Genomic DNA, 13,547 nt, shown 5'->3' on the forward strand with positions numbered 1-13,547 from the left:
ATGAGATGTGGGGCCTATGCTATAAGACAAAGGGATTAATTCGCCATACTCTAACAGTTTGAGCTTTTAGAGCAAGTGGTTAATTGTCATGCATCAAATTGGTATAAGAGCGGGAGGTCTCGTGTTCGAGACTCCTTACCGGGGGTGATTAATATAGAGGCATTTTCACACCGGGCTCGAGTGGGACTCCTCACTAAGGGTGATTAATACAGGGGCATTTTCACACCGGGCTCGAGTGGGACTCCTCACCGGGGGTGATTAATACAAGGGCATTTTCACACCGGGCTTGGGCCCTTAGAAAGGTTGCAACGGTGGGTGTCATTATCAGTGTAGCTTCCTTTGGTGCGGTCCACTTAAGCCTTGGACATGCCTCATTTTTTGGCGCACGTATTAAAATTATTGGAAAAAAGCTTTTAACGGCGTGGGTAAAACACTTACAACACGGTGGGCCCCACAGAGCCCTGCCCGGACGGATTACCATTTGGGCGGGGGTTAGGACGCAATTCGCATCAATTCCATGTGTGTGCCTTGTAGTCAACATTGTCTTGCAATTGCTCCATGACTTTCCACTTGCTTGGCCTTTGCCCATTCCTTTATTATTTGGGCAGGGGGCTGGGTGGGGCCATGTTGGCATGCGAGTGTTATCGATGTGAGCCTCTAGATTCCAGGTAAAAGAAGTAGGTTGATGTCAAGTTGGAATCGTATTGTAAAACTTTTGCTGAGCTACCATTTAAAAGCCGACCCCAGATTGTTGGTAAAAAAAAAAAAAAAAAAACAGCTAACATGGCGATGATGATATACACTTGATTCGATTACACGCATTGATGCTTTTAGTGTGTTGGCACTTGTAGAGTAGCAGATGGACAAATCAATGATCTGGGCCATCCATTAGGTTCCACACACTTCTCATGGCCAACATGAAAAATTGACCTGGAACAGAGGAGCCTTTCCATCCAACCAATGCCCAAAAAAATTTCTTGGATTGACCTATTTTTTGGGGAGTCCTCTCATCAAGGCGGCTGCACCTTATGGATGGTTGGATTTCATATACATACTATGTGGGCCCCGCAGCAGCCTCATACCACCATCACTTATGGTGGTACCAGTACGCCTAGAGCACGCCTCTTATATATTGGTAATGCTAACATCTCTAGTGCTTTTAAGTGACACATGAGACAACCAATAATCAATATGGAATGTCCATTCTCTCCATACCACTATTGGTAGGCCATGTTGCAAAAATCACATTAACCATCCTATCAATAACCTAAAAGTAAACAGCCAATACTGAATGGCAAAACAGAATAGCTCCAATACTCCAATCATCATCTACAAACACCTATCTAATAGGCCCCACCATGGATTGCTTATGATCCCAAAGAAGCACTTTGGTTGGATGATGTAAACCATCCATCTCTTAAAAAAGGACAGTAGTAACAAAATGGTCCACATTCAAAGGGTTGGGATCATTCTATTGGCTCGATTTTTGCGTCACAGCCTTCCCCTAGTTTTATTGAATGAACGGACAGTTCAGGTCCATGCGCAATGTGTGGTAAGATTCCAAAAATTGAATCTCTGAGGATTTTAAAATTTATGGGGATGAAATATGGAACCTCTAAGATTCCAATATATGTTGTGAGCTGAGTGTGCATGGAGAGTCAGTTCACACATATCTCCTACCATCCAACAATTGTCGGTGGTAAAATTTTGCATGCATTAGCTTGGCATGGAGTCTCCATTGGTAAACAAAAGACCATCCTTTGGAGAATGGCCCTCTTGGCTGTCTGGTGGGCGGTGTGGAAAGAAAGAAATGAGAGGTGCTTCAAGGGAGTTTCTAATTTGGTGGAATCCATAGTGTCTAGAATTCACTATTACATCACCGAATGGGCCGTTTTTATTTTCCATCCTTCAGATTGTATTCTGTTTTTAGAGGGAGTCTAATCCCCCGCTACCTCAGCGGCTTCTCCCTTTTTGTACTTTTCAGTTTTTTAATGAAAGCGACTGTTACTTGTCAAAAAGAAAAAATTTTGCACACATTCTCTACTGGAGTTCTGAATTTTCAATTTTTGAAATACTTACAGATTATTATGAGCTGTCTTTAAATGGTAGGAAATAATGTGCTCACCTACTCTCTGTTCCCTGGTTGCATTAAAATAGTTCACAAGATATTTATGTATTTTTGCAATTTCATTTCTTCTCTCATTTCTATCAATTTCAATTATTGCTTTGTTTCAGTTCACATCTCTTTAGGTATGTCGGTACCTGAACCTACAGATACACACACTGATAACGGGGACAACCAATGGAAATGCCTCGGACTGATACTTAGACCTTGTTTTTGACAAACACACCCCTTTGGAAACTCCTAGAAGTGGGATTCCGTGCAAACCTAATATAAGGTGTAGGGTTGATGTCAGGTGGGCAGCTGGTCACAGAACCTTTGCTTTGTTCTTGATCATTCCTGTTTCGAATATGATTGGTAGCATCTGTAATGCTGACTTCAAATAGCTGGGAAAAGGCTATGCTGATGATGATATTTGGCTTCCCTAATATTGAATATACAGCTTCCTATTGCATGCATACTTTTATATCATTTTGATAAATGTTTATACTTGGGTGTTGTTATCTTTGGCACATCTCATTATATCATGAATACATTGAATAAATAACACATTAGATATTTGAGTTTGTGTAGTGTATGTAAGAAATCGAGGAGCAGTATATGCTCAACTAGATCAGTTGCACACGAAGTAGTATAGATGAAGTTCTGTCTAAATCGCAGCTCAGGTTTCACCTGCAAAAATCAAACACAATGTCCTGAACTTGTTCAATGGTGTTCTTAGATCACGGTGATTTATTGAGTGCACTTGATATTCCATTTACTAGTATTTAAGAACTCTCCCTTGAAATGTTTTATGTGTCAGACTAAATAAATATGGCACTCAGTCGACAACTAGGTGTCACAAGGCTATTTGGACAAGTAAATAATGGTTCAATGCAGCATATTACCCCTAATGGAACTACCCTTTAACCTTTTTCTTTTAGCTTGTTTTCAAGATCACTTTTGTGATTGTTTTCTTTGCACCATTTTATTGGATTGTAACCATTCGCCCCTCCCAACTTCTGTAGATCAGTTGCAGCCATCACGTCGCCGGTCACTCTTTACAGTGGCAACATCTATGATCGTGTTTTCGTCAAAAGCGTACAACATTCTACCTCTTATCCCTATCGTCAAAGCATTGCTTACAGATAAAACAGTACGTGGTTCAATGTTGGTTATATCTTGTTTTGGTTGGTTTACATTCTGCATTAGGGCCGTCTGCCTGCAGTGTGTTTGTGTCATTGCATTCGATGCTTATGCATATCGATATTTCGAATAAATGGGCCTATCCTTTGGGCTTCTCTACAATGTAAGCATGATGAGTATTGCATATAATAATTGAACTTCTTCATACTCTAAACTTAGGATTGACTGCCAGTTATGCTTGTATCAGGTTGATCCTTTTCTTCATTTGGTTGAAGATTCCAAAGTACAGGCTGTGAACACTGCATTTGACCATCAGATAAAAGTCTATGGATCAAAAGAAGATGATAATGATGCTTTGATATCACTTTCCTCCGTGGCGATGACAGAGGACCAATCAATAGAATCCTTGGCTTCTGTGATTGTGAAGAGCTTGGGGAATTTATCAGATGTAACTCCTTAAATGAGTTGCTTTAAGCATCTTCGATGCTTTTTGTGGTTCATAAAAAGCATCAAAGATACTAAAATAGTTCATTCCTTCTGACTCATTCATCTTTCTGCAGCAAGAGTCAAACATTATGAGGCAGCAGTTGTTAAGTGATTTTCTGCCTGATGATATATGTCCTTTGGGAGCTCAGTTCTTGTCAGACACACGGTGTCAAATCTCCCAGATAACAGCAAAAGACTACAATTCTTTTGACAAGGTGATTATTTAGTGCTTCCTAATTTTCCTGTCAAAAACTTACATGACCTAAATATGTTCTATGGCTAATGTTCAGGCCATGCCTTCGGCTTCCTTAATAGATGAGGATGTTTTTCCTGAAGCATTCGAAAGTCAAGCAGAACCGCAATCGCAGTTTTCTGTGAATGCCGATCTTTTGAGCGTCAATCAACTCTTAGATTCGGTATGCTTGCTATTTCACCTGTATTCTATATCTATCTATACTATAATGGTAAAGGGACCACTGATTCTGCAATGGAAAAGAGACAGTGCATGTGTCGTTAATCCTCTTCAAAGACTTTTGTCTGTCACAGAGAGCCAAGTGGTATCTTTCCAGATGATGAACAATCACATGGTACCGGTTCCACCACTACCAGTACCATTGGGTTGCAAGTGGTCAGATTGGATTGGGTTGAGGGGAATCCCAGAGCTGGCACATTTTACTAACAGAGTCTGTAATTTGGCGCCAGACCCATCCCATTAGAATTTGGGTCGGCTCTTGGCTGGGTCATCTAGGTATAGGAGGATCCAAACCCAATCCATTGTCCCATGGATCATGTTTGGGGCAGGTATCAGTCCAGTACAAAAGAAAGTATTGTTGCTTTTCACACAAATAATGCCCAAAAAAGAGGAGGCGGAGGAGGTGATGATGATGATGATACCAGTCTACAAAGCTGAAGAGATTCAACGAGAAGAGGAGGCCAAACAGGAGTGGATTGGACAATTGGTATTTGCTGTGATAATGGTAACATAGAAGAAGAGGAAGAAAATTTGGTTTACAAAATTTCTTTTATAAATTAAGAAGCCATAACAGAAATTAATAGTTCACAAGATGATAGTTTCCCAATTCTTACTTTCCTCGGGTAGTGTATTAGTTACCTAAATAGGCTTAGTAGTTATAGACCATTTCCCAATTCTCACTTACCGTAGACTTTGTAATTTACCACTTTCTTTGGTCTGGTTTGGTTCAGGCCTCAAGCGGGTACAATTTAGATGGGGGGGGGTGTCAAGTTGATTTTAAGAGGTACTAGACCTGGCCCTGACCCATTTAGAAACCCAGTCAACCCACCTTGGGTACCATGCGATCATTCCCCATACGCATGGTATCATATCAACTCCATTAGGACAATTGGAAGGTCCAATCGAAATTGTTCATTAGATCGGTATACATTTCTTGGATTACGAGTCAGAGTGGGTCAAGTTGATATGATACCATGCTGCGAAAGCAGTCAAATCAATATTGATCATGTAGATGGGTTGGAAGAAGATCGTAAATAACCACACAATTGTGATGATGCGCAGGATTTGAATGGATGGTCCGATTTTATTGCAAACAGTTTTGAAAAAATATTTATATTATTATATTAATATTTTAATTGGTTTTAATCCATCACGTTTGCAAAGGTAAAATATGTTCGATCTCAAAAGTAAATAAGTGGGCGTCATGATTGGAGCATTGGGATTTGTGCGCATGTACTTGTGGAATCAACATGCTCAATTGAGTGTGCTTAAATCAACGGTCTAGGACAAGCAGTTGAAGATTGGGACAATCGTTTTTTATCCACTTATGGATTTAGTACATTGTCATCCCCTAGGGAGTAATAGTCTTAGAAATTTCACACTGGATCTGCCTGATTGGAGGGCACATATTGGGTTTCCTATTATAAGGGAGCGAGGTAATTCAGTAGACCTCATTACCACCATAATAAAGAGATATTATAGTTTGTCTCTAATTAGGATTTCTCCAGGATGGATGCCTATAAAGATAGTTATAGAGTTTTGGTTAGAAATACTTCGCTCTCCTCTCAAACTCTAGCCCTAGAGAAATCCCTCCCCTCCTTTTTTGAACAATGATAATATCATTTCTAAAAAGTTGAGGCCCAAACTTTACAAATATACAAAATTTAAAAAAATAAAATTAACAACTCCCCCCAACAATCCGATAAAGAAACAATGAGCTTTGAAGATAATGCCCATTCTATTACAAGAGCTATAGCCCTGCTAAAAACCTCAAAAGCCTGCCTCTTGCAATTTTTGAAACATCAATCGTTCATTTCTAGCCATAGAACCCATACGCTTGCTAACAAATATAATTGCCAAACTTTTCTCCCAGTTTTCCCTGTGCCCCCTCCATACCACATAAAAAAGAAGTTATCAACGGATTTTGGCAAGACCCATAAAACTCCAAACAAAGCGAAAAAATTATTCCACAACCCTTTTGCAAAAGAGCAGTGAAGGAAGAGATGATCCACCTATTCCTCATCTTGTAGGTACATTAGACAAACATTCGGAAGAATAAAGCTTCTTCTGCAAAGATTATCTATTCAAAGCACCTTCTTCTTCTGAACTAGCCATGCAAGCACCTCCACCTTTGGAGGAGCGCCATAGCGCCAAATGAACGTTGTCAAACAAACCCTGCCACTAGAAGTGACCCCACTTATGGGCATGTAGAGGATTTCACTGAAAATTGTCAAACTTGTATTTGAGCCATTTCATAGAATCCGACTTTGAGATTACCGAAGACATCTTTGATAGCAACTCCAACAAGCTGATAAATTCTGCAATCTCTTCATCCTCCAAATTGCACCTACATGGTGGGGCCCATACTACCTCCTCTCGTACTATCGAGAAACATGGAACTACCCTCAACTCTACCTCGTTTGAGATCCCCGCCAATCACGGAAAAAGATTGCTCATCTCTAATCTACCAAATTCAGAGATCCCATAGTTCTCTTACCTACTACCATTGAGAATTACCATCTCTTGTGGTTTTTCTGAATTTGGTAGATTAGAGATGAGCAATCTTTTTGGAAAATATTTTAATCGGTGTACTTTACAATGCTTCTGCTTTCAATCCCTTAGAAATATAAGTGCTCCATGATGAGCCCCAATCAATAAATAGCCAAATTATTGATTGGACCTTTTTTTATATTAATGATCTTGTCCATCTATTTTATCAGCTATTGACCTGATGATTACAATGGTCAAATCGAGGTTATTTTTACATGGCAGCTGATGAACGTATTCTGGGCCTAATGGACAGTTTGTATTGGTTGGACTGTCCAAGATCCCAATAGGGTCTTGATATGTCATGTGACTATTTCCCATATATACACATATAGACACACACATGTATGTATGCATTTATATGTGCTTTGTTGTTCTAATAGTTGTAGCCTTGATTTTCTTCATTTGGTATCAGCACCATGTCGTGCACCCTATCTTTGTAATTGACAATCATTAGTTATTCTTAAGCAGTTAAGGCTCAACTATAAATACTGACAAGTGCATAACCAACCTATTGGGACCATTAACAGCGTCCAAGCTCCTCTCCTGATGCGTCTCATTATACTTATGTGCAGGTCGTTGAGACAGCACGGCAAGTCGGAAGATATTCTGTTTCAACCACACCTGACATGCCATTCAAAGAAATGGCCAGCCAATGTGAGGCCCTCCTTGTGGGAAAAGAGCAGAAAATGTCTGCTTTCATGAGCATAAAACAAAAACAGGAAACCTCGCTGAGCGGCCATCCACAAGATCTCATTGAAGTGAAGCCACAATCTCACTTGCATGTGGATCCGGGCTTCCAAATGGTATGTAAATTCTTATGCAGCATACATGTAGGATGCATAGGTATATCTGCATAAATACATATGCACATGCATGCGTTGTACGAAGGTTTTAAATAGGTCCATTGGGTATTGTATTATCCACCACCGACGCTGCCCTGTATTGCCCATGTCGGGCTGTTTCAGCCCAATATGGGCCGATATCCATATCATTCAAGGTTGATACCGGTGTGTAGGTTTCAGACGTTCTTTAAGCCTATCTAATACTGGAAAAGCATTTGAAGTTGCAGGGTGGCAATCCTTTCCTTGATCTGAGCTTCGACATGAACCCAGTCAAACCATCTAATGGCAACGTTTCTTCATTGTGTGGGACTGAGTACCAGCATCAGCCCCCGTTATTCAGGTTGCCAGCATCAAGTCCGTTCGACAACTTTCTGAAAGCAGCTGGTTGCTGACACGAGAAACATGGGAGTTAATTTTTGTTAGCCCTGAACCCTCAAAAGTCGGTGTTGGGGCTAAAGGCTTGAAAGTTTTGTGGTGTAACAATGCTCATGGGCTCCTACCCTCTACTGGCAGTCATTTTTATTGCGGGACCCCAAACAGCCTCCTTTTAGTCTTCATTTGCAGAAGACAGCGGGAAGAACGGCAGGCAGTATAGTGTTTCTGGGCTGAGTGTGTGTAGAATTTCAGAGCATTATTCTTTCATTCTTTTTTTCTTACTTGGGAAGTCTCTGATGTTGAAATGAGAGATGTGGCTCCAAGTCTCGCTGGATGCTGCTTGGATGGATGAAAATTCATTGTTCAGAGGTGGTTCAGCTGATTTAAATCATTGGTATGTATAACCTCGTTATTTTTATAATATTCCACCTTTGAAATGAAGGTCATTTAACACTTGAGATCTGTAGTGAGAGTAGCCCCACCGTAGATGAGTCTCGTCAGATCGGTGTGTTTGACTGGTATGCTGCAATTTAACCTTTGTTTCAAACATGTGGGTTACCTGAGGAAACCCCGATAGTGGGATATGAAGTCTGCCATCCACAATCAAGCACGCTTGCCAATACGGAACAAGTGTGGGAGACATGAGCTTTCCATCTGGTTGTTAGGGTAAAAATATCCGGCAGTTTCACTCTTTAGGTGGGCCAAAATGTACCACGTAGACTGATTGTTGAAACCATATTTTCAAGCCAGCCATTTGTTTTCTATGATGTGATCAACGCTGAGGTATGAAATGGTCTGATTAATAGGCCAGAAGATCTAAACCTCTGTTGGCCCCACCCAATGGAAAGATCCGATCAAGCATGTGTTACGTATTGTACGATCTAAAGGCCCGAGGATCTAAACACTGCCGCCCCACCTGATAGAAAGATCTGATCAAGCACACGGGTGCATTGAGCATGATTTTGTACATGGGTGGGCCACACGTGCATTGAATATCAAAGAACATTTATAACTGTCCATAGTTTTTCTTGCACGTGTGGAGTAGCCCTGTTTTAAGACCAGGGCACACACGGGTGGCAGCTCCCACCAACGGCCTAGATCAACACGTGTGCCACGTTTGTGTGAATCACGAGAGTCTGTTTGGCACGGTTCATTTCCCAAAAATGCCTATTTGTGAGCCGGCAGTAAGTTCCTGCCCATCGGATGTTTGTGAACATCCGTTTTTGCCGGCTCACCAAAAATGAGGCGGATCCAAGACAAACAGTGGGGATTGAACGCCCACCGTTGAATTTCGTGGGGCCACAGAAGTTTTGTATCAGGTTAATATTTTTGTGTTTTCAGTTCATCTCAGTGGGAATGACCTTATGAACAGTTTGGATGGCAAATAAACATCAAAGTGGACCACAGGAAGGATTCAATGGCGGGCATTTCCCTCTGTACTTTTTCCAATCTTAAGGTCTACTTGAGTTTTGGATGCACCTCATGAGGTAGCAAACGGATGGACGGGGTGGATTTCTCACAGAGTTCACAGTAGGCCCAACTAGATTCGGACTGCGGTGGAGGCTGGCAGGCAATCCCCGTCCAATGTCTGGTGGATGAAATCATAACAGAAGATGATCCTAGCTATTGGTTTCTGTTGAATTTCTGGCCATTGAGGGACGCCAGGCTCACCACAGACAGGAATCATTTGATGGGCGGTACGGATCCGCGACCCGCCCTGCCATGTATCATGGTGCAACTGCTATCTGATAGCTTCGTTGGTTGGATACCAGCTGCGCCCTGAAATTAAAAACCGTCGATCTGACAAGATAAATAGTTTATGGTTGCTGCGGCCAGAATAATCAACTTTGTGTCAGTGGCCCGCAAAACAACAGTTAAAGAGACGTACAATGGTTGAAATGTTTCATTCTTCATGATGATTATGTGGCCCACCCTATCATACAAACAGGTTTGACTCATTTAATCCTATCCGCTTATAGAGTTGGGGCTTGTTTGGCAAATGGTATTAAGTTGTATTAAATAGGATTGTATTATTAATCCTATTTTGAAATTAGAGATGGCATGTTTGGAAGGAGTGGTATTAAGTTGATACATTTGTTGGGAATTGAAGCAGAGAAAAGGTAAAAAGGAGGAACCGTGGCAAATTTCTCTGATTAAGGCCGTTGATGTGGTGGTGCACCACATGGATATACGACAAATCCCACAAGCAAGGTACCGGTCTGTCGTAGCCCTTTGATTCATGGCCAGTTCAAATTAAACCAATAAAACTCACAACAAGATGAAGATGATTACGGCTGTTAACGGGCCGAGCCCACCCTATACAATATTTTTTTTTGCTAGGCCTGGGTTAGGCCCACTTCCGGTCCTTTTTAGGTGGCCAAATCACTGCCATTTTTGGTCCATGTGGTGGCCTACTAAATCAACAGCCCTAACCGCCACGCACACGTTTGTCAGTTTTAGTTCTGCCATCACAGCTGCATAAATGGGTCTATCTGAATACCATCAGGAAATATGCTCATTGATCCAAACCATCCAATCAATGGCCCACCTCTTGAATGGACCCGTGTCCAAAAAATTCGGAGCCATCCAAGGTCGGTTTGGTAGATCACCTTCATTTGGTTGCTCCAAACTCGTGGGGATTCATATATTCCATCCAACCCGTCGTTCATGAGAGGCCAAAAAACATCTCGATCGGGCTGGCAATGCCGTGTGAACTTAAAAGAGGTTTTGGGAGCCGTTGTGTGGTCCACCTGAATTTTGGGAGTAGATGGTCAAATATAGAGTAGTATGAACCCCACATTAGTCAGGTATTTTATCCTCGGCATGAAACAAACAGGTGTTGTAGAGGATTCAGTTCATTTGTTGGTCAGGTGTTTTATCCTCAGCATCAAACAAACAGGTGTGGTAGAGGATTCAATTCATTTGTTGGTCAGGTGTTTTATCCTCGGCATCAATTCATTTGTTTAAGATATTTGATCAACCCAAACGGATGTTGAACCCCGTCCCCATCATCTACATACATATATTTCCATAAGGTGGGCCAAACTGTTATCTTGTGGGCCAATTTGTACAAACTCCAAAGCTAACCCAAGGCTAAAACGTTTTTGTCTCCTACTCTGCTCCAGACGTCAAACTACCTGAATTTTAGCACAGAAGATCTGTAATATGTGGCCCAACTGATGGAAAGCTCGGATCTCTTACACATGTGCCAAATTGGTATGTGATCCAGCGTACGGATGATGGGGGCGGGCTCTATGTGAGCACGATGCCATATCTTTCTCCGCTTGTAGTCATTTGATGCGTCATTCCTCCTTAAACTACAGCTTTACCCGTTGCTCACCAGCAAAGTGCATGATTCCGTACTCGTGGGGCCCTGGTTCAGATATGCAAAGCGCATGATTCCGTACTCGTAGGAACCTGGCTCAGATATCCAAACCGTTGATCTGTCGAAATATACATTTGATGAATTGAGCTCCTATCATTGAAAGTTTTTTAAAGGCCCTAGAAGTTTTGGATCAAGCTTATATTTTTGTTTTCCCTTTATCAATGACTCTTTGATCTCATGAACAGGTTGGATGAAAAATAAAATTCAATGTGAGCCGTAGGGAGAAAATAGCTTTCAATGATTGATGTCTTTACAATAATTGTTTTTTAAAGTGTGGCCCATTCCACCTTGAGATTTGCCTCATTTTTGAACTAATCCTCTAAAATTTGTCCTTAAAATGGTTGGATGGTGTGGATAAGACACATACATCACTATGGGACCCACATGTTTAAATATGTAACAACATAGTTTTTGTGGACCCATTTTGGAGAGGTAAGGTAAAGTTAGCCATAATTACTTTTTTTACGCGTAATTATTAGAAAAATTAAAAATCAAACCGCCCCTAAATGTTTCCAGGGCAGAGGATGGTTGAAATCCAGCTGTAGCAAAATAGAACCATCAGTTGGAAAGAAGATCCAGTAGATCCGGAAGAACCGGCACTTTTTTTATTATTTATTTATTTACTTATTTATTTTTTTCAGTTTGTTAGGACACTTCACTGTGTTGAAACGAGGTATCTTTCACTCCGTCTACCACTTGAGCTATGGATTAGAGCCATCTCTTCACGTACACGTGTCGGGGCAGTGATTCAATCTTCTTCGTTCTTCAGGTGATACATATCATAGATGGTAGATTTTTTTTTAAAGTTAACCATGTTAAATAATTCCCTATTGTTTACTACCGTCCATTAGAAGTTAAAGATAGATCATATGCCTAGGATCACGTGATGGGTGCGTATTTCTATAAATATCCATCGAGAGTATAGGAAGCTATATGGACAGTCCCGATAGGTCAAAATCTCTGCTACTTGTCCTGTGAAGGAACGGCTCTACCATACTCCGGTTCTACAGCTTGTACCGTGTTCAGGTCGCGTACGTAAACCCACACGCCGAAAGAGCGATGGTTGTGTCATCCATTAGTAAACATAATAACGTACTTCGCGCAATGGAAACACTGAAGTCTGAAGAGGGGCACACGTGCCAATATGGCACGTGTATCGAGATCCAGGCAATTCATCAAATGGGCCAGTTAACATACCCTGTACCAAAAATCAGACCAGCCCATTGACCATCTGGACCAGATGATGATCCCATAATAATCATTTTAAAAAAAGGTTCTATTTATTTTGAAGTGATAAAATTGTGGTCCACCTGATCATTAAACCTAACCGATTTTTATAATAGGAGTATTTCATTGTGGGCCCTACTTGATGAACGGCTGGATCTTTCCATATATTCCACCAACGTCTCAAATAGTTACCGCACTTCCGTTCACATGGCACGGTCGCAGGACGTACGTCGTCTACAAGTGGGTCGTATGCTTGGCATGAAATTAATGGATGTTTCTGTCAAGGAGCGTTCATTGTTGTCGAATGTCGACTGTCGGAGCCCTTTACAAATCATATACGAATGCAGAAGCGTGTGTCACAGTTTGACATGTGTGAGATCTGAGCTTTTCATCAGGTGTATTACGCTGTTTAAGATCTTCCATCATAAGAATCAGGCCATTTCATACCTTCGGTTGCCAAAGCATATCAAAATTTAATAAATGGCTAGAAAGGAAATTTTCAACCATCAATTTATTTTATGCGTTATGGCCTATCTAAAGAATAAAATTCTCCAATTTTTTAGGCAGACGATCTAATTATTATTTAAAATCTTATGAAAAGCTCAGATCTCATACATGTGTTTCATATTTTTATATGTTCTCGCGTGTGGATGTGTATAGATCCACACAGTGTAGGATTAGCAAATAGCAAACACATACTATAGTGGGAAAACATCTGATACTCTGGCAGAGTGCGGTAGTTGATACGCCGACGCCAGGAAAATGATCACGTGCTGTCATATTAACTCAATCTAGTACCAGTTTAGATCTATTGGAAAAAAGCTAGACTAATTTCACTTTTTAGCTGTAGAATTTGTTGGACACCTAATGGACGGTTGAAAAGTAAAAGAGTGAACGATGAAATTTCAGAAATATTTGCCTATTAATAGACTAAGTGGTAATCCGTACATGATGGTTTTTCAG

The 13,547-nt window shown here is 41.0% G+C and overlaps 1 protein-coding gene across 2 annotated transcripts in view; it reads left to right on the forward strand.

Moving 5' to 3' along the window:
• The window catches only part of LOC131221589 (protein SEMI-ROLLED LEAF 2-like), a 63,169-nt gene extending 54,739 nt beyond the window's left edge, over positions 1-8,430 (forward strand). The window contains exons 14-19 of one of the 2 annotated variants that reach the window (XM_058216872.1): positions 3,130-3,257; positions 3,495-3,695; positions 3,808-3,948; positions 4,024-4,149; positions 7,328-7,558; positions 7,810-8,430. In XM_058216872.1, the coding sequence (XP_058072855.1) occupies positions 3,130-3,257; positions 3,495-3,695; positions 3,808-3,948; positions 4,024-4,149; positions 7,328-7,558; positions 7,810-7,989 (1,007 nt within the window). In that variant the 3' untranslated portion in view covers positions 7,990-8,430. The remainder of the gene's footprint in view (positions 1-3,129; positions 3,258-3,494; positions 3,696-3,807; positions 3,949-4,023; positions 4,150-7,327; positions 7,559-7,809) is intronic. The other variant, XM_058216875.1, reaches the window with a different exon arrangement.
• Positions 8,431-13,547: the final 5,117 nt, after the last annotated feature.

Source organism: Magnolia sinica, chromosome 1 (assembly GCF_029962835.1).
Source record: "Magnolia sinica isolate HGM2019 chromosome 1, MsV1, whole genome shotgun sequence".
Classification (NCBI taxonomy): Eukaryota; Viridiplantae; Streptophyta; class Magnoliopsida; order Magnoliales; family Magnoliaceae; genus Magnolia; species Magnolia sinica.